Source organism: Chlorocebus sabaeus, chromosome 14 (assembly GCF_047675955.1).
Source record: "Chlorocebus sabaeus isolate Y175 chromosome 14, mChlSab1.0.hap1, whole genome shotgun sequence".
In the NCBI taxonomy this organism is placed as follows: Eukaryota; Metazoa; Chordata; class Mammalia; order Primates; family Cercopithecidae; genus Chlorocebus; species Chlorocebus sabaeus.
Window position 1 is genome coordinate 24,772,171 of NC_132917.1, and position 26,362 is coordinate 24,798,532.

Sequence of the window (26,362 nt, forward strand, 5' to 3'; positions counted from 1 at the left end):
CACCCCATTTCAGTTGTGTGTGGACTCTGGCTCCTAGGTGTTTAGCATAGGGATGGTGGTGGGCAGCCAAATGTGAGCAGAGAGAGGATGAGGTGTGAATTTCAAGGCATTGCTCATGGGCATGCAGTATGATGGGCAGTGATGTGCAGAGCAGCGAAAACCGAGCAGTCCTTCTATTTTCCCTTCTCTTTACATTTCCCTTCCAGTTCAACTCCAATGTCAGCACGTCCCCTAGAAACTAAGGGAGAGCAGGGGAGGGAACAGCAGTGCTGGGTAAGACTCGCTCAGTTGACGGTGACGCCTGAGCATTGACGGGTACAGAATGCCGTATAAGACACCGTCAGGATCCCCAGTGCCTGGAGTTCTCACCCAGCCAGGACCAAGCCCTGGTGGATGGAGATGGCCATGCCAGAGGGTTGGGCTTCTCTAATCTGAGGACCCTGGCCCTGGAGCTGACCCAGAGGCACTCCTAAAAGATACACATTCACCAGGAGGACCCTGAACCTGGTTGGAGGATGGCTGACCTTGAGATAGGGATACCGCAGACCCTTACTAGATGAGGAGGGTCATCCCTCCCTTCCTTAGCTGAGGTCAGCCCTCTCTCCCTACTTCTGGACTCCTAAAACCCAGAAGGTTCTGTCTAGGAGTGGGCTGACCAAATGCACTCAAACCACCTGGAACAAGAGGTTCTTTGTCCAGGCCACTGCTCTTGAGCAATTCTTGCGCAATGTCTGGCCCTACTAAAGCTCATCCTGCCTGCTGACCCTAATCCCTGACCCTGGATCTGCCTTTCCTCGCCAACTAACCCTGGTTCCCAGACTTTACTCCCCACTCCTCCTTTCTTAGGCCAGTTCAGATTCTCAGACCTGTTTTGACTTTGGACCCCTTCAAGGACACCCACCCCAGATCAGATCTCTGCTGGTAGTAACCTTCTGACCTGGGGATCCCAGGTTCTGTTCCTTTTGAGTGTGTAACAGATTAGACACACTCGAGAAGTTTACAATAAAATAGCACAAACATGGAGAGCATTGGACTTAGGGCTTCCAAGGTCCCATTGACTTCGAATTATCTAAGATGCTTTGAAAAGCTCCAGTTCATAATTATAAACATTCCATCCTTACTATTGGATCAGAGATGAGGAACAAAGGATCATGTGTTCAGAGAACTGGGCCTTGTACTTCTTTACTTTTCAGTTTCACTTCTACCATAATTTTCGACTTCTACCAAAATGGAAATTTTCCACTTTCCACTGTTGGTAAGTAGCCAATTTATTTTTTTATTTTTTAATTTTTTTTTCATAGCAGATGGTTTTTCCATATCAGGAATTTCTGGAATTTTTTGCAGGAAGAGGAAAAGCAGTAATCTAAGCCCTGGGGCTCGCGAGGCCTTGAGTTTCTTCTCTTGCCCAACCCCACCCCTTCCTTTACATCATTTAAACACCGTAATAATGGTGAAATGCTGCAGATCCCTTCATGCAGAAGGATGCCGGGATGATTCATAAGGGAAGAGAATCCCAAGCTGACTGCCCTCATTTCCTACCCGCCATGCTTGGCTGCCTGAAGGTGTCCAGGTCTCTCTGCAGGGAAAGCTTGTCCCCTTTGGAAGGGCTCCAGCCCAGTCTGCTTCCCCAACCCTGTGCAGAATTCAGTCTCTACACAGTGGACCTGAAACATACTGGGACTGGGTCTGCAAGGCACGGCAGGTTTCCTGGATGGTGATTGTGATGGCCTCTGAAGGGCGAGGCTGCAGAGCCAGGAATGGCTGTCCCGGGAGCAAGGAGGAATGGTAGGCGTGGCTCCCGCTCACCAGAGGAGCTCAAAGAGCCAAGGTTGCCTTTGTATTTGAAAAACACTCTGTGGATAGAGCATGCCTTGATCCATTTGTGAGTGGACCCAGAAAACTATTCAATAATAATTTTATTTAATATCATTAAAGAATCATTTAATAATAGTTGACTCAGCTATTCTAGATAAAAGAAATAAACATTTTGTAAAAGTGGAAAAGAACATTTCAGCATTTAAAGGCTGTTTTATTTTCTGGTTGCTTGGTATAGAAGTTAGCTCAAGGGTACGTAAGAAGTAGCTGATGTCTTTTTAAAAATTTAGAAGTCATGACTGCTGTTAAATTTTTTTTTTTTTTTTTTAATGTTTGGATTTGCAAAGCTAGCTTAAGTATGAGGCAGTCTGACTGCAATACCTGAAACTGGGTAGCTGTCCCAGGAGGTATTGTGGAGCCTTGTGTTGTAGCCTTGAAAGAGCTCCTGAAATTGTCCTATTGTCATCCTCCCTATGCTTTTTGTTCACCCAAACTTTGTTAAAAAAAAAAAAAAAAAAAAGACAAAGACTAGCTAATCAAGAATTTTTAAATAGGCCAGGTGTGGTGGCTCCCACCTGTAATCCCAGCACTTTGGGAGGCCGAGGCGGGAGGATCATCTGAGGTCAGGAGTTCAAGACCAGCCTGGCCAACATGGTGAAACCCCATTTCTACAAAAAACACAAAAAATTAGCCAGGCATGGTGGTGGGCACCTGTAATGCCAGCTACCTAGGAGGCTAAGGCAGGAGAATCGCTTGAACCCAGGAGGCAGAGGTTTCAGTGAGCCCAGATTGCGCCATTGCACTGCAGCCTAAGCAACAAGAGCAAAACTCCGTCTCAAAAAAAAAGAAATTTTTTGTTTTTAAATATCTGCCTAACATTCAATGATGGATATGATTTGGGTCAAGACATAAAGAAGAATGAATCTTTTAATTCATCCTTTATTACATTTACAGCATGTGAACCTGACTTTAGAGTTTCAGGCACCTTTAACATTTTAAAGTCCTGCGGTGGCAGCTTTGCTGCGATCTTGCAAGAGAGGCCTTTTACTACTTTATTTTGACTTAGGGAACATCAACCTGATTCCTGGGCACCCCAAAGTAGGCTTTACAGTTTTCTGCTTACTTCACCTCCCCTGTATTTTCTTTGTATCAGGAGGTACTTTTCTATTCCACATGATTTGACATTACAAGTAGAAGGATCACCATCCTGTTATGGGCACATGAGCCCAAACTCTGAGTTCATGAAGCCTTGCAATGGTCTCCCATTTAGCAGGATAGGAAACATTTCTAGCTCTCGCTTCCCTTTCCAATGAGGCCAGTCACTTGGTTTGCTTTGGATTGCTCAGAATTCACCTTTATTGGTGCCATCCGGTTTCTAAAGCACTCCCAAACCTGATTATTAGGTGCCTGTGCTATTTAGAGTATAAAGAAACTCAAAAGACAGTGGCTCCAGCAATATGGAAGTGCTTTTCCTCTCTCTCACATCAGTCTGGAGTGGGCCAGTGGGCTCTGCTCCATGAGGTCATTCAGAGATCTTCAACACATGGCTTTCCTCTCTGGGTCTCCAGTTGTTTCCACTTCCCAGCTGGTAGGAAGAGGGAGAGAGAGAGGACACAGAGGGCAATTGTGTCTTGTAATCAACAGATGCTGATGTTGTTCACATCACTTTCTCTTAATTAATTAATTTATTTGTTTGTTTATTTTTGAGACAGGATCTCACCCTGTCCCCCAGGCTGGAGTGCAGTGGCTCAATCATGGCTCACTGCAGCCTCGACCTCTCAGGCTCAAGTGATCCTCCCACTTCAGCCTTTGAGTAGCTGGGATTACAGGCATACACCACCACGCCTGGCTAACTTTTGTATTTATCGTAAAGAAGGGGTCTCACCATGTTGCGCAGGCTCTCTTGAACCCCTGGCTCAAGCAATCTACCCACCTCAGCTTCCCAAAGTGTTGGGATTCCAGGTGTGAGCCACCATGCCCTGGCCACTTCCCCTCATTTTAATGGCAGTGTTTTAGTCATGTGGTCTCACCTCACAGCAAGAGAGACTGGGAAATGGAGTCCCAAATGAACAGCCACATGCCCAGCTAAAATTCTGAATTTCTAGGGAAAGGCAAAGGGACATATTTTAGGGGAGACATCTAGAATTCTGCCCGGGAAATTTAACTCCAAAACTGTAAAGATTTTAACCAGAATAATTTCTGAAAGGTTTGCAGCAGCTTCCTTGTTAGAAGTTCAAAACAAAATAAAACAAAAGCAAAAACAAAAAACAAAACCTCTCTTTCTTTAGAATGCAAATGCTTTGTAAGTGAAGGATGTATGTTTTATGATGTAGACATTACTAGTTATGTCACACTCTTGGAACAAATATGGAGTTTGAGCTTAGAGGTTCCCTTCTTCTCATTAGGAATTTGATTCTTGGCATTTTTCTTGGGATTTATGAGAAGCATTGAAAAAGACGACTAAGATAATTGGGGGTTGTCCTGTGAAGGCTAGTTTGGGAGAGCTTGGGTATATTTAGCACAGAGGAGAGAACAGCAAGAATAACAAATGAGATTGTTATTTTCAGGGGTTGAGGAGCTGGAGGTAGGAGATGGCATGTTCCTCTTTTTTGCTTCTTCTGAGAGTAGAATTGTGAATAGAGAATAGAGGATATTAAGCTTTAGGTTGACATTTTATTTCATTACATTAGTCCATTCTCAGGCTGCTATGAAGAAATACCCAAGACTGGATAATTTATAAAGAGGTTTAATTGACACACACAGTTCTGCAGGGCTGGGGAGGCCTCAGGAAACTTACAATCATGGCAGAAGTCACCTCTTCACATGACGGCAGGGGAGAGAATGAGAGCCGAGCAAAGAGGAAGCCCCTTATAAAACCATCAGATCTCATGAGAACACACTCACTATCACAAGAACAGTATGGGGAAAACCGCCCCCATGATTCAGTTCTCTCCACTTGGTGCCCCCCTCAACACGTGGGGATTACTACAATTCAAGGTGAGATTCAGGTGGGGACGTGGAGCCAAACCATACTAGTTGTCAGTCATCTAGTGAGAGGACTTGGCTCTTTGCCATTGGATGTTGCGTGTTCCTGGTTTCTGACGTTGTTCACTCAGTCTTTAGACTTCAGAGGAATTGTTTAAGTAGTTTAAAGACTTAGTTCACATAGGGAACATTCCTCATGAGAAAAAAGTTTATTCTGTGTCCATTTTGTCTGTCTTATTCCCTAGGTAGGGAGTATCATCCAAACATAGTAATGCTGCTAACCATATTGCTTGCATAGTACTTTATCATGGAACTTCTGAGGCTTCCAAACACAACACCTGCAAATTTTCTATTCCATAAAGCTGGTCCTCAGGCCTGTCTTAGATTCTTCATAAAGATCTTGACTTCCTCCCCACTCGAGCCATCTCTCTCCATCCTTGGAAACCTCATGGGACATCATGCATGATTTTCTTGTAGGATTTATTTTCCCTTTAAAGGAATATCTGTGTATTTATCTCAGCTCGTTAAGTTGAAGGACTGCCTTCTTCATCCTTACGCCCCCTGCACTGTCTAGGACAGAGCCTTTCCACAGTGGGCACTCAGTAAACACTTCTTGACTTGGATTGGATAATTCCCCGACCTCACAGAGTTTAGACTTAGAGTTTGCTATTGTGAGCATCAATCTCACTCTTTGTGTTGACTCATGAAATGCTCTATCTCATCTGTCCTCCTGTTCTTAATCTGTAAAATGAGGGGCTGGATGAGTTGGTCCCTAGGCTTCCTTCCAGCCCTGATTCATTCTGACTCAGTTCTGGGCTGGAGCAGACACTTGTTGGAAAGGCTATCCAGATGTTGGCAGCCTGTGGGGGAGCCTCATAACCCGGATGCTGCATTGCCCAGGTCACTGCACTGACACCTTTCATGCCCCGGTCGGGACATGGGGTGGCAGGGCCACAGCCGGTGACGGCGTGTGCTGCCCTTCCCAGGTACGTGTGCATTGCCATGGAGGCTTTGGACCAGCTGCTCATGGCCTGCCACTGCCAGAGCATCAACCTCTTCGTGGAGAGCTTCCTCAAGATGGTGGCCAAGCTGCTGGAGTCGGAGAAGCCCAACCTGCAGATCCTCGGCACCAACTCGGTAAGGAGCGGCCCAGGGGGCTCCAGGTCTCCCAGCCACATCCTGGGGATTGGCAGGGGAGAGGGAGACCTCGGGGTCGTCACTGTCATGTTCTGTTTCTATTTGGTTCCCAACCCTAAGTGTGACACACTGCTTGTTTTAGGGTCTCCCTTTGTGTGAACAAAGGGCCCTTTCATTTTTTAATTTAAACAAGTATATAATTTATATAGATATATAATAAAATAATTTTTAAAAATAAATTCACCACTTTCAAACATCCTATTTTAAACCCTGTGGTGGTCGGGCACAGTGGCTCACACCTGTAATACCAGCACTTTGGGAGGCCAAGGCAGGTGGATCACTTGAGGTAAGGAGTTTGAGACCAGCCTGATCAACATGGCAAAACCCCCATCTCTACTAAAAATACAAAAAAAAAAAAAATTAGCTGGGTGTCATGGTGCACACCTGTAATCCGATCCCAGCTACTTGGGAGGCTGAGGCAGGAAAATCACTTGAACCCAGGAAGCAGAGACTGCAGTGAGTCGAGATCGCGCCACTGCCCTCCAACTTGGGCAACAGAGACTCCATCTCAAAAAACAAACAAACAATAACAACAACAACAAAAATGTGGTTTTAGTGTATTCACAAAGTTGTGCAACCATTATCTCCATCTAATGTGTTTAGCGCCAGATTGATGATCTCCAAACTTTTTACTAATAGAATTTTTTCCCCTCAAATAATTTTAAGTGGGGCCCCAAATGGATATAAAAATCAATGGAAACAGAGGCTTTCTTTGGAGGGCAGGAAGAGCCCACGGCCCCCACCACTCAGCACTCTATGGGGGCATATCTTGAAAGCTATCCAGGTTATGCTTCTTTCAAAGATAGAGCAAAGAGATGTCCCCAGGACAAAGGTACCAGATCAGTGGAAAGACCACGGGGAAGCAGGACACAGGGCTTCTGGCTTAGTTTTGCCCTTTCCTCACTGTGAAGCATTGAGCAGGTTACCTTTCATAGGCCTCAGTCTTTTCATCAGTACCATGAGCAGGTTCAGCTTGGTCTCTGTTAGTCCTCCAAGCTAATGCTGGTCTCAGTGGAAGTGGCCGCGGTCGTGGGAGAGTATGATTTTGTTAGAGAAGAGCTATCAGATATGTCAGAAACTCCCTGCTTCATGTGTGCATTTAAACATACTCCCACACCCTGGTTGTCTTTAATATCTTGCCATCTTTCCCATTCCTTCCCCTTCAGGACATACTTTAAGCTCCAGGTCTTCATGCAGCTTAGATATGACTATTTTACAGATCTTAAGTGAAGCCTTTATCTATCTGCAGATATCACAAAAGTTTAAGGTTTGCCCCTTAGCCTCCCAACCTGAATTTATTTTATTTTATTTTATTTTATTTTATTTTTTTAGACTGAGCCTCTTTTTGTCACCCAGGCTGGAGTGCAGTGGCACGATCTTGGCTCACTGCAACCTCCGCCTCCTGGGTTCAAGTGATTCTCCTGTCTCAGCCTCCTGAGTAGCTGGGACTACAGGTGCAAGCTACCACACCCAGCTGATTTTTCTTTTTCTTTTTTTTGCATTTTTAGTAGAGACAGGGTTTTGCCATGTTGGCCAGGCTGGTCTTGAACGCCTGACCTTAACTGATCCACCCACCCCAGCCTCCCAAAGTGCTGGAGTGCAGTGGCACGATCTCGGCAAAACCCCATCTCTACTAAAAATACAGAAACCCTGTCTCTTGTAAAAACACTGGTATTAGCCAGGTGTGGTGGCGCATGCGCCGTGTTGTCCAGGCTGGTCTCAAACTCCTGGGCTCAAGTGATTCACCCACCTCAGCCTCCCAAAGTGCTGGGATTACAGGCGTGAGCCACCACGCCCTGCCCCCAGCCTGAATTTTTATGGCATGGGTGAGAGCTGCTTTCCTGTTCTATATAAGTTGATTTAACCAGAAGAGAGTCTTCCAGCTTTCCTTCCAAGGACCAAGAGTGGCAACCTATACAGCTTCCCTTCTCTTTCCTCTCCCTGGGACCCAGCTGCCGTCGACACATTACACATATTATAGCTGAGGGGAAAGTCCTTTGTCAAGTTGCCCTGGCAACGGCTTCAGATACTGTTTTAGTTGTCCTGTTTAAGATAACTCCAGAGAGCATCTGAATGGAAAATGAACCAGCCACCATGCATCTGTGGGGGCCACTGGAAGCAGGTGGCCGGCCGCCAGCTCTAGCTTCGCCCACAGGAAATCCTAGCCCAGGGTAGGTGTTTTGTCGGCTACGGCCTGGAAAATTCAGTGTCCTGCAAATTCCCCATCGCAGTGAATCATCGCATCAGCCAGAGCAAGTTGACTAATGATCGCTATACTGCAGACAATGATGATGATATAAGGACAAGCTATTGTCAGTGAGTTAAGTCAAATATTTGCAGTAGCTCCAGAGTGCAGCTTGGAAGGCAGCCTTTTCTCTTGCTGTCCCTGTCTGATGCTCTTTCCAGCTCTCCGAGCCCAGACCTTCTTGAACCTTCCTGAGAAGAGTGTCCTTTTGCTCCTCATCATTTTAGACCTGCCAGCATGCTAGTGTGCGACAATTATCTTAGAGTCTAGCCCAGGAGTTCCAAACAGGTCTTCACAGGGATTCAGGGCTTTGTGGGGGGAAAGGGGGACTGAGGGAGGAGAAATAGAGTCTCTAGGCCCTTTACTGCTACTTCATCCGGTAGCCACCTCTGGGGTTTTTTTTGTTTGTTTGTGTTTTGTTTTATTGAGGCAGAGCCTCGCTCTGTCGCCCAGGCTGGAGTGCATTGGCGTGACCTTGGCTCACTGCAACCTCTACCTCCGAGGTTCAAGTGATTCTCCTACTTCAGCCTCTCCAGTAGCTAGGATTAGCTGGCCACATGCCCAGCTAATTTTCTTTTTCTTTTCTGAGATGGAGTCTCGCTCTGTTGCCCAGGCTGGAATGCAGTGGCACGACCTCGGCTCACTGCAACCTCCGCCTCCCGGATTCAAGTGATTCTCCTGCCAAAGCCTCCCAAGTAGCTGGAGCTACAGGCACCGGCCACCATGCCCAACTAATTTTTAGTAGAGATAGGATTTCACCATGTTGGCCAGGCTGGTCTCAAACTCCTGACCTCAAGTGATCCACCTGCCTCGGCCTCCCAAAGTGCTGAGATTACAGGTGTGGGCTACAGTGTCTGGCTCCAGTTAATGTTTGTATTTTTGGTAGAGACAGGGTTTTGCTGTGTTGACCAGGCTGGTCTCAAACTCCTGATGTCAAGTGATCTGCCCGCCTCGGCCTCCCAAAGTGCTGGGATTACAGGCGTGAGCTACAGCGTCTAGCTCCAGTTAATGTTTGTATTTTTGGTAGAGACAGGGTTTTGCTGTGTTGGCCAGGCTGGTCTCAAACTCCTGACCTCAAGTGATCCACCTGCCTTGGCCTCCCAAAGTGCTGAGATTACAGGTGTGAGCCACCACGCCCAGACCTTTTCATTGTTTGTATGGAAGTTTGCAGCATTTTATTTGGATAAAAGGTTTTGCTGCCAGGAAATCAAAAGAAAAGGAAGGAGAGAAAGAAGGATAAAAGGAAAACAAAGCAAAATGAATCAAGTTCATCTAACCCCTCATTTTGTTGGATTTCTCAGTGTAGAAATGGGATCCCAAGAAGTGAGATGGTTTGTCTGTGCTCACACAGCTAGAGTGCTGGCTTTAGACAGTGATTCTTTTGGCCCCTGTGCATCTATTAATATTCTCCCTAGAATCTGAGGGGTGGCAAGGTCAAAAGCCCCTCACTGGGCCCTAGATTCCAAAGCATGGCACCCAGCCTCTGTGCAGATGCCCCCCATGACCAGACTTAGTCTATCACAAGGCAGCCCGTGGCCTTGTGGGTGAGAAGTCAAGAAAAAGGCTTAACCTGAGCCCACTCTTCCTCCCTGTAGCTTTTCCGTCCCTGAATTGGCATAGCACAAATCTCCCCTCTGTAGAGTGTCTCTTCAGAAACCATATGCCCTTCAAGGTCCCCAACTCAGACCAATGAGCTTTGGAAACCTACCGATTCCCAGGGCTCAACCAGACCCGCATCTCTGGAGAGGAGACCTGGGAGTCTGTATATTTTTGCTTCCCATGTGATGCCATTTAGGTCTGGGAACCACTGACCCATTCTAGTCTTAAGCCTGTGTAGGATTCCTTCCCTCCTTTCCTTCTTTTATTCTTTCTTCTCTCCCTCTCCATGTCCCTCCCTTGCTTCCCTCATCCCAGGTAGATATCCATACAGCTTGTGCTTGATCACCCCAAGGATGAATTTGTCCAGAGACTTGTCACAAAATCCAAATTTGCTAATACCACTCCTGTACATTACATGCAGTAAAGTACAATTTAAAAAATGCAAGTGATACTTTTTTTTTTTTTTGAGACAGGGTCTCCCTCTGTTGCCCAGTCTGGAGTGCAGTGGTGTGCTCGCTGCAACCTCCGCCTCCTGGGTTCAAGCGATTCTCCTGCCTCAGCCTCCCAAGTAGCTGGGATTACAGGCACCTGCCACCATGCCCGGCTAATTTTTGTATTTTTAGTAGAGACGGGGTTTCACCATGTTGGCCAGGCTCTTCTCAAACTCCTGACCTCAAGTGATCCACCTGCCTCTGCCTCCCAAAGTGCTGGGATTACAGGTGTGAGCCACCGTGCCCAGCAAAAATTTAAATGATGCTTTCCAGCCCTTAATGAGAATACCTGGGCTTTGGATCATGATGAGGGACTGGAAAAGCCAGGGGAAGGTGGGGAGGCAGGGCCAGCTAAGCTCCTTACTCGCTGGGAATTCACTTCTGCACACCTGCCTCATTGCATGATGGGTGCAGATGCGTGTCTTGGGGACAGTGTCAGTCACTACATGTCCTGACTTTTTAAGGGCACTTACTAATGATAAACTAAAAATATTAAATCTGATGATGCTGAGATCCTCTACATAAACAATCTAATATATTAGCCTAGTGTATACAAATGGTAAAATATTATGAAGATTCGTAGATTGAAAGTTTATACTTTCACTTCTATCTCACACCACACACAAAAATTAACTCAAAATAGATCAAAGCCTTAAATGTAAGAGCTAAAACTATAAGACTCCTAGAAGAAACTATAGGGATAAGTCTTTATGGTCTTGGATTTGGCAATGGATTGTTAGATATGATATCAAAAGCAAAAGCAACTATAGAAACAACATAGATAAATTGGACTTCATCAAAATTTAAAACTTTGTCTGGGCACAGTAGCTTACACTTATAATCCCAGCACTTTGGGAGGCCGAGGTGGGTGGATCACTTGAGGTCAAGAGTTCCAGACCAGCCTGGCCAACATTATGAAACCCCATCTCTACTAAAAATACAAAATTGAGCTGAGGTGTGGTGGTGCATGCCTATAATCCCGGCTACTTGGGAGGCTGAGGTGGGAGAATTGCTTGAACCCGGGAGGCAAAGGTTGCAGTGAGCCAAGATCACTCCACTGCACTCCAGCCTGGATGACAAAGTGAGACTTTGTCTCAAAAAAAAAGAAATTAAAACTTATGTGCACCGAAGGACACAATCAAGACAGTAAAAAGATAACCCACAGAATGGGAGAAAATATTTACCAATCATATATTTAATAAGGATTCAATAACCAGAATATACAAATAATTATTAAGACTTAACAACAACAACAAAAACAATTAAAAACGGACAAAGAACTGTCATAGACATTTTCCCAAAAAAGATATACAAATGGCAAGAAGCACATGAAAAGATGCTTAACATCACTAATCATTAAGGAAATACAAATCAAAACCGCAACAAGACACCACTTCACACCCACTAAGATGGCGATTAAAAACACAGTCCCACACACAAAAGATGGCAAATGTTGGCAAGGATGTGTGGAAACCAGAACCCTCATGCATTGCTGGTGGAAATGTAAAATGGTGCAGCACCTATGGAAAATAGTTTGGTGCTTCCTCAAAAAGTTAAACATATGGAATTATATGGCCCAGCAATTCCGCTGAGTATATACCCAAAATAATTAACAACAGGTTCTCAAACAAATAGTTGTACACAATTGTTCATAGCAACAGTGTTCACAAGAGCTGAAAGGTAGAAACAACCAAAAGGTCACATATTTATCATCCCACTTACATGAGACATTCAGTTAGGTAAATCCGTAGAGACAGGAAGTAGATGTGTGTTTGCCAGGTGAAGAGGGGGAGAGGAATGGAGAGGGACTGCTGAGTGGACATAGGATTTCCTTTTGGGGTGAGGAAAATGTTTTGGTTGCAAAACATTGTGAATGACTTAAATGCCGCTGAATTGGGTGCTTTAAAATGGCTAATTTTATGATACGTGAATTTTACCTCAATTTTTAAAATGTTGGACTCTGAGTAACACAGAGTCAATGGCACACAGGCATTTATGCTTTTACTGTGCCACAACCTCAAACCAAGCCCACTCAGAGGCTGGTGCAAAGCGAGTCACCCAGCAGGTGAGGGGGAGGGCGGCTCCCCTGCAGCAGGCCAGGGTTATGGGGATCCTGGAGATGTCCCTCTTTTTTTTTTTTTTTTTTTTTTTTTTTTTTTTTTTTTTTGAGATGGAGTCTTGCTCTGTCGCCCAGGCTGGAGTGCAGTGGCCGAATCTCGGCTCACTGCAGGCTCCGCCTCCCGGGTTCACGCCATTCTCCTGCCTCAGGCTCCAGAGTAGCTGGGACTACAGGCGCCCGCCACCTCACCCGGGTAGTTTTTTGTATTTTTTAGTAGAGACGGGGTTTCACCGTGTTAACCAGGATGGTCTCGATCTCCTGACCTGGTGATCCGCCCGTCTCGGCCTCCCAAAGTGCTGGGATTACAGGCTTGAGCCACCGCGCCCGGCGAGACGTCCCTCTTTGTGACTCAGGCTGTGCAGCACCCTGTTCCCCCTACCCTAATGCCCCCACCTCAGAAAACCACACGGCCTGTGGGTTGGGGCCTGTACGCATATGTGCATTAGGAGTTTACTGGGCTTTTAAGCAGCCTCCTCTCATGTCCTCCAAGTGGTCCTTACAAACCTTCCATTTCCCCCTAAACTCCCCTCCCAAATCAGCTTCTTCAGTCTCAAGATGCCTTTGCCTTCTTCTCTCACTCAGGAAATGGGGGCTGTCCCAGGGCGCTTCTTCCACTTCCTTTGCCCATCTTGTTCCTCTCCAAAGGGTCCCCAGCCCCTCTGGAGCCTCCCTGGATCCATTCTTTCTGCCCCCTCCCCATCTCCACTCTTTGCCTTGCTTTGATTCCTTCCCTCAATCTAAACACAAGTTCAAGTCTCTTGCAGCGTAGTAATAAATTAAATTAATAAACAAGAGAAAAAAAAATTACATTCTCCTGCATAACTACAAAATGCCATTAGCTTGCCTGACTAAATCAACCGTCATTCCCTGATCTTATTTTAACGTGTCGTCCAAATCCAAATTTCTCTAATTGTACCCCGTTGTCTACATTGCTATCCTTTTTCAAATCAGAACTTAGTAAAGACTATTTCCTTGTTTTCTACGTCCCTTATCTCTCTTAGCAGCTTCCCAATCTCTCTCTGCCCCTCTTTTATTCGTGACGTTGACGTTTTGGAGGGCAGGTCAGTTGCTTTGTAGAATGCTCCCCATTCTGGATTTGTCCCGTTCTTTGCTGTGGTGCCACTTATCTGACTCTCCTGTCTCTTGTATTTCCTGCAAACTGGAATTAGATCTGGAGGTTTGATTGGATGCAGGTAACTACTTTTGGCTATAATACTTCATGGGGGTTTTGGGTTGCTATACTGGGTATCACAGCAGGAGGCACAAATGTCTGTGTCCCACCTTTACAGATGCCCAATATGATCCCGGTTTAGGGTGTGGGAGCCACCCCTCTCCACTGTAAAATTACGTTTTTATCTTTGCAGTTAGAATCTGTGGAAACCATGAAAATAACCCACTTCCCACCCACCTTGCCCCTCATGTTTTTATCTTTTGGTGGTATTTCTCCCTGGGGTTGCACCCATTTCTCCCTGGGGATCGCGCCCATTTCTCCCTGGGATTACACCAATTTCTTCCTGGGATCGCGCCCATTTCTACCTGGGATCACGCCCATTTCTCCCTGGGGATCACGCCCATTTCTCCCTGGGGATCGTGCCCATTCCTCCCTGGGGATCGCGCCCATTTCTCCCTGGGATCACATCCATTTCTCCCTGGTGATCACGCCCATTTCTCCCTGGGATCGTGCCCCTTTCTCCCTGGGATCACGCCCATTTCTCCCTGAATTCACGCCCATTTCTCCCTGGGATCGCGCCCATTTCTCCCTGGGGATCGCGCCCATTTCTCCCTGAATTCACGCCCATTTCTCCCTGAATTCACGCCCATTTCTACCTGGGATCGCGCCCATTTCTCCCTGGGGATCGCGCCCATTTCTCCCTGGGGATCGCGCCCATTTCTCCCTGGGGATCGTGCCCATTCCTCCCTGGGGATCGTGCCCATTTCTCCCTGGGGATCGTGCCCATTCCTCCCTGGGGATCGTGCCCATTTCTCCCTGGGATCACATCCATTTCTCCCTGGTGATCGCGCCCATTTCTCCCTGGGATCGCGCCCATTTCTCCCTGGGGATCGTGCCCATTCCTCCCTGGGGATCGTGCCCATTTCTCCCTGGGATCACATCCATTTCTCCCTGGTGATCGCGCCCATTTCTCCCTGGGATCGCGCCCATTTCTCCCTGGGGATCGCACCCATTTCTCCCTGGAGATCGCACCCATTCCTCCCTGGGGATCGCGCCCATTTCTCCCTGGGATTGTGCCCCTTTCTCCCTGGGATCACGCCCATTCCTCCCTGGGATCGCACCCATTCCTCCCTGGGGATCGCACCCATTTCTCCCTGGAGATCGCACCCATTCCTCCCTGGGGATCGCACCCATTTCTCCCTGGAGATCGCACCCATTTCTCCCTGGTGATCGTGCCCATTTCTCCCTGGGATTGTGCCCCTTTCTCCCTGGGATCACGCCCATTTCTCCCTGGAGATCGCACCCATTCCTCCCTGGGATCGCACCCATTCCTCCCTGGGGATCGCGCCCATTCCTCCCTGGGGATCGCGCCCATTTCTCCCTGGGGATCGTGCCCATTTCTCCCTGGGATCGCACCCATTCCTCCCTGGAATCGCACCCATTTCTCCCTGTGGATCTCACCCATTTCTCCCTGGGGATCTCACCCTTCTTCACACTCCCTGGGCTTCTTCAGGCCTGTCACTCCAACTCTTCCCACTGGACTTGCCCTGCTTAGTTTCTGTGGTAAGCTGAATGATGCCCCCACCCCACCTTTGCCTATGTCCTAATCCCTGGAACCTGTGAATGCCACCTTATGTGACAAAAGGAACTTTGCAGATGTGAACAATTTAAGAATCTTGAGCTGGGAGAGATTATCCTGGATAATCCAGGTGTGCCTGATGTAATCTCAAGGGTCATTATAAGAGGGACACAGGAGTATCAGAGTTGGACAGAAGGGGACGTGATGATGGAAGTGGAGGGACAGAGACAAAGAGATCTGAAGATGCCCTGCTGCTGGCTTTGAAGATGGAGAAGGGGGCACAAGCCAAAGGATGTAGGTGGCTTCTGGAAGCTGGAAAGCCTGAGAAAATGGATGCTCCCTGGAGCCCCCAGAAGGAATGCAGCCATGCAGACCTATTGTAGACTTCTGAGCTCCAGAACTCAGATAATAAGTGTGTGCTGTTTTAAGTCACTAAATTGTGGTAACTTGTTACAGCAGTCACAGGAAGCCAAGACAGAGTCCTTCAAATAATTCTCTTTTTCCTCATCCCCCTGAGTGTCTGTGGTCTCCAAGGCTCTGTGCTCTACCCTCTTCTCACTGGATATACTGCCCCTGGACAATTTCATCAACTCTTGTGGTTTTAACTGTCATCTGTGGACTAGATATGCCCCAATCTTCAGCACTTTGGTTCAAAAATCAGCACTGCTGGAGACCAGCAGGCCAGAGGTGGGTTCTGTGAAGTCAGGTGAGGTCAGAACTGCAAGGCCAGTGGAATGGCCCAAGGCATGGGTTCAGCCCCAGCTAGGGACAGGCTCTGAGAGCAGAAGCAGCCAGCTGGTGCTCCCCGAGGTCTGTGTTTCCTGAGTGCAGGCCTTGGAGTCCAGCAGATGGGGCTACCCAGGGCCAGCAGGGATGGTGTCCTGGGGCCAGCAAGGACTAGACTTTCCCAGGAGTCCTTCAAACCACAACCAGTTTTGCATAGAATCTTGAAGGAGGGACTGTGTAATGTGGATGGACAGGAGAGTATGTCATAGATCTGGGGAGTTACTATGCCTTGGCTGGTAGTCAGGAGGTTGGCAGGACATGATCAAGTTAAGATGGGATAGACTGTGCCTCTGGCTACAGTGAAAACTGCCCCAGGGAATTGCTGTAAACAAGGGCAGTGGGGAGAAAGGGACAGGCAATGGTAAACTCAAAACCATATGGTTGGCAAGATTTGGTTTCCAGCTAGGATTTGTCTTAAATTTGGGCAACGTTTTTTGGTGCTGATTTTTCTACCCAGGTTAAGTCTAGTGAGGCAAAGAAGCAGTTCTCCTTTCTCTTTGTGTAGGTAAATGCAGCAAAAAGGCCTTCAGTCCTTGAGCTGTGAGAGAGTTGGGTTTTATGTATGCCCAGTATTTTTAACTATAGTTCTGTCACTGACAGCAGGAAGTTGGTTGGTTCAGAAGGCCCACCTATGGAAGAGGGAATGGCTGTCTTCTGTTTGGACAGACTTGGCCTGTGATAAGACCAGGGGAGAGCTATTCCTGCAAGGCCAGTCTTTGGAGCTTTCGCTCTCTATTGACCCTTAGTAACCCTCAGTTTTCATACCATTTTACCTCCTGGCTGCCTGTACCACAGGGTGGGTGATCACTCCAGCAAGCTTGGCGCCCTTTGTTGTATATAAAGAGCTGAAACTTTGATCTTGAAAGGGTGGCCCTAGCAGTGCCCCTGGCCTTTGAAATGTCACATGTTCGAAATCTTCAGTTTGTTGCTATGGCAACTTTCCTCATCATTGCTGTATCTTAAAACAAACAAACAAAAAACCATGATCTTTCATGATCTCATGCATTAGAACTCACATTTTAATAAAAGTCATCTGTAAAGTATGAATTCATAATTGTAGGGGTGAAACATTTAGGAAGTTCTCACTGTATTATGCATTTAAAGAAATAGTGACCAGTCACGCAGGTAAACGAGCCCAGTGGAAACCCATGGAGTATTGATGACGGGCCAAAAATGCACTGGGGGAGAAAATGAGGAGGCAGTGCGTAACTGTGACAGGCAAGGCAGGTAGAGTTCTGGTCAAACCAAGCCTACAAGGCAGGTGCTTGGGTTACCCCTACTTGATAGGGAAACTGAGGCACGGGGAGCTTCAAGTAAGCTAGGACAAGTAAGCTTGTCCCAGATCACCCTACTAATAATTAGGATTCAAATATGTGGTCTGGCTCCAAACCCCTTCCTGTAACACTACACTGCCTGTTTAAGAGGGAAAAGGCCTTACTCACTCTAAAACCTAAGAGTCCCAACCTCATCTCAGCCAGACACTGATACATTCTGAGATGGACTTCTGCAATAGGTGTGATCCTTTGACCAGGGTCCCCGGGAAAAACCCCATCAGACCCTCTGAATCACTGTCACCAAAATTTCCAGCTTGGCCCCATCATGTCAACCCCTGGAAGATTCAGGAGCCACATAGGGAGCTGCCCCTACAGGCACCCATGACTGGCGCTCCCTGACCAGGTGACCTAGCTGGGCTGCTGGGACTGTGCTTTCATACTTCCAGCCTCAGGGAAGGGAAGCGCCTCCCCACAAGCTATCACACCAAGGGATCCTAAGGAGGCTCAAGATCCTGGTACCAAAAAGGTGCTTTTTTTCTTAGATAGCCCTGTTGCACAAACCTTCTCCATGGGAGATCAGGGACTGGCATTAAGTGCAGTCTCACTAGACTATCTAACAGAGCAAGAGTCCTGGCAGCCCGAGGGAATGGAATTGTCAACAACCCGAGACTCAAGGCTACAGCCTCCTAGGCAGTCCTGGGCCCCGGAGGGCAAACTGTGCTCCAGAGATGGAGCCATGCTACCCTTGGTTCAAGCCCGAAACACCCCAGTTCTCACCTTCAAAGGAAGTGGCTGTCCATCCATCCAGCCTTGATGGACCTCCATGACCAAGAACATACTTCCCTAGCTTTTCTCAAGGTTCTGCGAGAGCTTTCTTCCCCCCACCCTGCCTCAGAACATTCCTATAGCTGTGGGACGAGTTTACCCTGGGCCAAGTACATGTGACCTGTAGACCCCCTGCCCTAGAATACGGGGAGCGGGCACTTAAGGATGCAGATACCTGGCTGGGCGCAGTGGCTCACGCCTGTAATCCCAGCACTTTGGGAAGCCAAGGTGGGTGGATCACTTGAGCCCAGGAATATGAGACCAGCCTGGGCAACACTGAAACCCTATCTGTACAAAATAAAAAATTAGCCAGGCATTGTGGCACACACCTGTAGTTCCAGCTACTCGGGAGGCAGAGGTGGGAGAATCGCCTAAGCCCAGAAAGTCAAGCCTGCAGTGAGCCGTGATCACGCCTCTGCACTCCAACCTGGGCAGCAGGAGTGAGATACTGTCTCAAAAAAAAAAATAAAATAAAATAAAATAAGATGCACATACTTAAGCCCTACCCCTAGAGAGTCTGTTCAGTAGGATAGCAGTAGGCTGGAGTGGCTCAGAAATCTGTATTTTAAACAACCTCCCTAGGTAGTTCTGATACACATTAAAATGTAAAGAGCTAAGATCATGGGACCCAGTGTGAGAATTCCCAAGCCTGAGGCTCAGCTCCACCTGTCACAAGTGGACTGAACTGAAATAATTCACTTGCTCCCTTAATAAGCCTCAGTTTTTTCATCTCTCTAATGGGAGCAACACATGTTCTGCTAAACTCACAAGACTGCTGAAAATCGTATTAGATAAAGGATGTTGTGATCAGCTGGAAAATGATGCATCAATAGATGGCTCCATCTTAATCCCTGGAACCTCTGCATGTGACCTTATATGGAAACAGGGTCTTAGCAGCTGTGATTAAATTAAGGACTAACTTAATTTGAGATTGGGAGATTATCGTGGATTTTCCAGGTGGGTCTAAATGCAATCACAAGCATTTTATTAGAGATAAGCAGAGGGAGATTTGACACACAGGGGATAAGACGATGTCAAGACTGAGGCAGAGACAACACAGTCACAGACAGTTAACACTGACATGTTAAGCAACGAGTGCCACAGAAATATTTACTGTTGTTATTACTTAGAATGTAGGTGTTAACTGGGCCTGGCCTGGCCATTCCTGATGAAAACTCCTATGCCTATGAATAGCCTTTTCTAGAACTCGGGCTTTGTGACGTCTTAGATATTTTGAAGGCTTCCAACAGAACAAGGCATGGGTTAAACGAAAGCAAATAAGCTTTACTACAACCATATCTGAAATTTGTTTTTCTGATCAAGTGGGATGGGAAAGAACAGTGGGTGGAGTCCCGGGCATGTTAAGAATGGCGTGTTGTTTTTTAAGTGGTAAGTGGAATGTATTTGTTCATTGCCCCAGCAAACACTGCTATTCAATGATTGTGTGGTGCTGAATCCTGTAGGGTCATAAAAAGTCTAAGCCTCTTAGAATAAGAACCTTACTAATAATATGCCTTGAGTTCACACAGTTCCTGTTACTCCAGGAGCTCAGGGAGTTTTTCTGAATCTTCTCTACTTTATTCATGTTCCTAGGAGGTGATAGCTACATTTTAAAGAAAAGAAAACAGGCCAGGTGCTGTGGCTCACGCCTGTAATCCCAGCATTTTGGGAGGCCGAGGCAGGCAGACTGCTTGAGACCAAGAGTTCAAGACTAGCCTGGCCAACATGGCAAAACACCATCTACTAAAAATACAAAAATTAGCCAGGAGTGGTGGCGGATGCCTGTAATCCTAGCTTTTGGGAGGCTGAGGCACGGGTTGCTTGAACCTGGGAGGCAGAGGTTGCAGCAAGCCAAGATGGTGCCACTGTACTCCCTCCTGGGAAACAGGGCGAGATTATTTCCAAAAAAAAGAAAAAATATATATTTTTTGAAGACTCAAAACTAATATGTCAGGGAAGAAGAGCACCGAAGAACACACATCCAGGGACTCACGGAGCCACAGAAGGAGAGAACAAGGGAGTTTTCCAGTGAGGTTAGCAGCTATGGCTGACCCGCTTGGGACAGAGTCAGGAGAAACTGCTGACCTGGTCTGGAATGAGGCCTTCTGTGGTTTTAGGAAAGGGAGTCCCACTTACATTTTCTACCTCACACCACCTCAGGGGTAACTGCAGAACTTTCATTTTTTAAAAAAATTGATTTTAATGTCAATTCTGACCTTACAGCCAGGGATAATAATTGAAATATTTAACAGCATAGACAGCAGGGATAATGAGGACAGATGCTGGCCGTGAGCAGCTGTGTGGCCTGACTGGCCTCAGTCCTATGGCGCCACGGCTCCCTGAGAAAGAGGAGAGTCAAAGTTGAACGTGGAGGGGTCTTGGTGTCCCAGTTCCACCAGGATCAGGAATGGGTTCCCAGGGGCATGGGTGTGGGGAGGGGAGAGGAGGACAGAAGGCGGGACTGCCCGTCAGCCCCTGCCTGCGGCTCCCAGACGTGGCTTCCCAGGTGTAGGCCTCAGACTGGCCCACTGAGATTCCCGGGCCTCTTCCAGGACAGAGTCAGCATGTCTAGGCGGGGTGGGGGGCAGAAACCAGTGTGGTCAGCAGTGCCCCATGGCTCTGCTGTCTGGCAGTGTTTGAAAAGCCGAGTCCTCACCCTCTTAATAAAACAATACTAAGGTGCCTGTTGCCCACTTTCTCATCCACCTCTTGTTCTTCCCTAACAATGTCATCCCCCTTCCCAGCAGCAATGTCCCTGTGTCATCTGGCCTGAGGCTAGAGGAAGCAGAAGGCAGGAATAAAAACTGGAGAAAGTTTGTACCCTTTGACCAACGTCTCCCTATTTCCACTACCCCTAGCCCCTGGCAGTCACCCTTCTACTCTGCTTCTGTGAGCTTGACTTTTTATTTGATTTTATATTTAATTTAAATTTAATTTTATTTTGAGACGGAGTCTTGCTCTGTAGCCCGGGCTAGAGTGCAGTGGTGTGATCTTGGCTTACTATAACCTCTGCCTCCCGGGTTCAAGCAATTCTCCTGCCTCAGCCTCCCAAGTAACTGGGATTACAGGCGCCCACCACCACGCCTGGCAAATTTTTTGTATTTTTAGTAGAGACGGGGTTTCACCATGTTGACCAGGCTGGTCTCAAACTCCTGACCTCAAGTGATCTGCCTGCCTCGGCCTCCCAAAGTGCTGGGATTACAGGTGTGAGTCACTGCGCCTGGCTGAGATTAACCATTTTAGATTCTACATATGAGTGAGATTAGGCAGTGTTTCTCTTTCTGTGTCTGATTTGTTTTACCGAGCATAATGTCTTCCAGGTTCATCCATTTTGTTGCAGCCGGCAGGATCCCCTTCTTTAAGGCTGAATAATACCACTGTGTGTGTATACACAGATGACACAAATGGATACGCAAATGGATTTTCTATATCCATTTATTTGTCAGACATTTAGGTTGTTTCCACATCTTACCTATCTTAAATGTTCTTACCACAGAAAGGAAGGAGGGAAGAAGAAAGAGGAAAGAAAATGGCAGTTATATGAGGTGATATGTTAACTGGCTTAACCATGGTGACTATTTCACAGTGTATGTCAGAAACATCAAGTTGGAGGCCTAGGAGGGAGGATTACTTGATCCCAGGAGTTTGAGACCAGCCTGGGCAACATAATGAGACCCTGTCTCTACAAAAAAAAAAGCCAGGTGTGGTGACTCACGCCTGTAATCCCAGCACTTTGGGAGGCCGAGGTGGGCAGATCACGAGGTCAGGAGATCGAGACCATCCTGGCTAACATGGTGAAACCCTGTCTCTACTAAAAATACAAAAAAATTAGCTGGTTGTGATGGTGGGTGTCTGTAGTCCCAGCTACTCGAGAGGCTGAGGCAGGAGAATTGCTTGAACCCAGGAGGCGGCGCTTGCAGTGAGCCAAGATCACGCCACTGCACTCCAGCCTGGGCGATAGAGTGAGACTCCGTCTAAAAAATAAAACAATAAAAAAAAAAAAATTAGCCAGGCATGGTGGTGCACACCTGTAGTCCTAGCTACTCATGAAGCAGGAAGATCACTTGAGCCCAGGAGTTCCAGGCTGCGGTGAGCCATGATTGCACCACTGCACTCCAGCCTGGGTGACAGAGTAAGACTCTGTCTCTATAAATGAGTGAATAAATAACTAAAACATCAAGTTGTACACCCTAAATATATAGATATGATTTATATTTGTCCATTATACCTAAATAAAGCTGAAAAATAAAAATAAAACAAAACAACCAAAAAGCCAATGTTTTCAGTGAGGAAGTCCTGCTGGAGACAGGCAGCAGGATGTGGGGGACCGGGCACCTCCTGCAGGGCCTTGGGCAAGTTGCCTAACTGTTGTGGATGTCAGTCTCTTTGTCTATAAAATGAGAATAGAAACCACTCTAACTTAGAATCATTTTAAGAAATAAAAGAGATGACGTGTGTACAAGTCTTAGGGTAGTACCAGACATTATATAAGCTTCTAGGCCAGGCGGGGTGGCTCACGACGGTAATCCCAGCACTTTGGGAGGCCAAGGCAGGAGGATCATTTGAGGTCAGGAGTTCAAGACCAGCCTGGCCAGCATGGCAAAACCCCGTCTCTACTAAAAATACAAAATTAGCCAGGCATCGTGGCTCTAGTCCCAGCTATTAGGGAGGCTGAGTGGGGAGAACCACTTGAACCCAGGAGGCAGAGGTTGCAGTGAGCCAAGATCACACCACTGCACTCCAGCCTGGATGACAGAGCGAGACCTTGTCTCAAAAAAAAAAAAAAAAAAAAATTGCTTCTAAAATGTTCATAGCCATTAGCTCACAAACTCCCAAACCAGTGAACATAAAGTTTGGACTTTCATTCTCCTGAGGTACATTTGAGTCTACACAGTCACTACATCCTGGGGACAAAGTCTGTGTTTGTTTCTTTCTCTTTGTTATTGGCTTCTTTTTTTTCACTGTTTCTTTTATTCTAAAATGCAGGCACTCTTACACACACAGGGAGTCTTAATCTGCCTCATCATATTCGAAGTAGACATAGTACAAATTTTTGAAACTTTAAAAGAACCTTAGTGACAACCGGGCTGCTTATTTTGCACATGGGAAAACCAAAACATAAAAAAGAAGTTAAATGTCTCATTCAAAATCCACACCTCCAGTTAAGAGCTAGATCTGCATTTAGAACCTGCTAGACCTGTGTGTCTCCTCTGAGTGGACAGACATCCTGACTGGACCAGACTTTGCCTGTGTCGGTGGCTAAGGGCAGTGATGCACCCAACCTTACCTTCGGCCAAACCTGGTTCATGGCTTCAGCACCTCAAGTCTGTGTTCCAGCCTTGGGGGCTTATGAAGGCCAGGCAGCCGAAGGCCGACTTCAGCCTTCTTTCTGGAACTCTCCTGAATTTGCATGTAATCGATGATCTTCTGATCACATGGATTACCATTGGATCCACCATTGTGCCTCTTCTGCATCACCACATCAGTCATGCCAGCAATGTCACTTGGATTTATTGCTGATATCAGAATATTCTCTCCCAAATATATGAATCCATTTTAGATGTAGCTTGGAAGAAAAGATCTCCTTATTTGCTTATATGTTGGGATTCTCTCAGTCAACAGAACATAGCTGTTGTGTTTATTATTGTAAGAATAAAACACTACAATAATTAATGATGTTTGTGGAAGCTGCTAATTTTCATTCAGAAAAAGTTATTAACAACTTTTAAGTCGTTAAATACAGATACAAATTGACAATACTAAATATAAGAGTCCACTAACTAGATACTTTTGGGAAGAATACCATATCGTTTTTGACGCAACACATGTTTATAAAAATTAAATAATAATACAGAGCAGAATAATGGAGAATATATAGTATAGTAAATCTAACCTTTTTAGTTGTTTGGGGGTACTAGATTGATAACAGTAAACAAAACAACCTATAAAGGCTGGGCGCTATGGCTGATGCCTGTAATCCCAGCACTTTGGGAGGCTGAGGTGGATGGATAACCTGAGGTCAGGAGTTCAAGACCAGCCTGACCAACATAGTGAAACCCCCTCTCTACAAAAAAAAAAAAAAATTAGCTGGGCATGATGGCAGGTCCCTGTAATCTCAGCTAGTTAGGAGGCTGAGGCAGGAGAATCACTTGAAACCGAGAGGAGGAAGTTGCAGTGAGCCGAGATCGTGCCATTGCATGCCAGCCTGGGCAACAGAGTAAGACTTAATCTTAAAAAAAAAAAAAAAAAAAAAAAGCCCTGGCCGGGCACAGTGGCTCACACCTGTAATCCTAGCACTTTGGGAGGCTGAGGTGGGCGGATCACAAGGTCAAGAGATCGAGACCATCCTGGCCAACATGGTGAAACCCCATCTCTATGAAAAATACAAAAATTAGCTGGGCGTGGTGGCGCACTCCTGTAGACCCAGCTACCCGGGAGGCTGAGGCAAGAGAATCGCTTGAACCCAGGAGGTAGAGGTTGTAGTGAGCCGAGATCGCGCCACGGCATTCCAGTCTGGCGACAGAGCAAGACTCCGTCTCAAAAACAGCAACAACAACAACAACAAAAACCCCATAAGAATCATATTAAATATTTAGTAATTTAACTTCATTTAGTTCATGATTGTTGCTTCTCTGCAGGACTCAGTTGAAATTAAGTCCCTATTTAGAATTGCAAATATGCAGCATCCTGGTGCAGAAGGAATCTAGCTGCCCAGGATGCCTATCAAGACCTACTGAACTGAAATGGCAAACTTAAAAAACGGACTCAAATTTTTGTTGTTATTGTTGTTTTTGTTTGTTTTTGTCTGAGATGGAGTCTCGCTCTATCACCCAGGCTGGAGTGTAGTGGTGCGATCTCGGCTCACTACAACCTCCACCTCCCAGGTTCAAGTGATTCTCTTGCCTCAGCCTCCCAAAGTAGCTGGGACTACAGGCGCCTGCCACCATGCCTGGGTAATTTTGTATTTTTAGTAGAGACAGGGTCTCACCATGTTGGCTGGCTGGTCTTGAACTCCTGACCTCAAATGATCCCCCCACCTCGGCCTCCCAAAGTGCTGGGATTACAGGCATGAGCCACTGCACCTGACCAAACTCCAATTTCTAACAATAAAGTGTAATTACATTTTTAAGTCAAATTTCATATTTGTTCTTGTGTCCTCGAATTCATTGAGGGTGGTGCTGCTGCTTCATCGCTGGCTTTCACTCAGGTTCTGTGTTATTCCTAACAGCCTCCCTACCCCGGTGTGTTTGCGCAGTTCTGGATGGAGGGGTGAGGGCAGGTGCTTCCGTGAACCCCTTCATGTTCCCTTCTTTTCCATCCTCTGCTCCCACAGCAGGGTAGGCCTGAGAAGGGCCATGGTTTCCAATCTTGTTGTGCAACGGGAGAGGTGAGCAGGATTGGGAACTCATTTCCCCAGTGTGCTCTGCGAGGCTGGCCGAGCTGGCTCCGGGATGCGTGGTTCCCATGGCTTGACCATGGCAGGGGGTCTGGGGATGCCCAGCAGTGAGGAGCACAGTGGGTCACCTCTCTCGTGTATTTCTCTCCTTCCTCCCTGATAGTTTGTGAAGTTTGCCAACATCGAAGAGGACACCCCATCCTATCACCGGAGCTATGACTTCTTTGTGTCCCGATTCAGTGAAATGTGCCACTCAAGCCACGATGACTTAGAAATCAAGACTAAGTGAGTAGGGGAAGGCAAGGGTGGGTGGTTCAGCTCACAGCAGAAGCAAAGGTGGGTCCTGTAGATAACTTCCAACCTGCTATTGCGTGTCTGCTTTTGTTAGTGTCTGTGTCTGCTCTGATGTTGCTGGGCAGATAGGCAGCACCCAGCTCCCTACATGTGGTTTCTCTTTTTTTTTTTTGAGACCGAGTGCCCAGGCTGGAGTGCAGTGGCGCAGTCTTGGCTAATTGCAACCTCCGCCTCCCAGGTTCAAGTGATTCAGAGACTTCATGGGACCCATGGGACATGGGTCATGTGTAGATCTCCACTGTGCCCATTAAGAGTAGTAGTAAGGGCCAGGCTCATGCCTGTATTCCCAGTACTTTGGGATACTGAGGCAGGTGGATTACTTGAGGTCAGGAGTTCAAGACCAGCCTGGCTAACATGGCAAAACCCCGTCTCTATTAAAAATACAAAAAAATTAGCCAGGCATGGTGGCACGCAACTGTCATCCCAGCTACTCAGGTAGCTGAGGCACAAGAATTGCTTGAATCCGGGAGGTGGAAGTTGCAGTGAGCTGAGATTGCACCACTGCACTCCAGCCTGGGCAACAGAG

At 46.9% G+C, this 26,362-nt stretch overlaps 1 protein-coding gene across 2 annotated transcripts in view; it reads left to right on the plus strand.

Moving 5' to 3' along the window:
- EFR3B (EFR3 homolog B) overlaps positions 1-26,362 on the plus strand; it is a 115,381-nt gene that overhangs the window by 54,860 nt on the left and 34,159 nt on the right. The window contains exons 4-5 of one of the 2 annotated variants that reach the window (XM_007971271.3): positions 5,787-5,937; positions 25,646-25,767. In XM_007971271.3, the coding sequence (XP_007969462.3) occupies positions 5,787-5,937; positions 25,646-25,767 (273 nt within the window). The remainder of the gene's footprint in view (positions 1-5,786; positions 5,938-25,645; positions 25,768-26,362) is intronic. The other variant, XM_038006649.2, reaches the window with a different exon arrangement.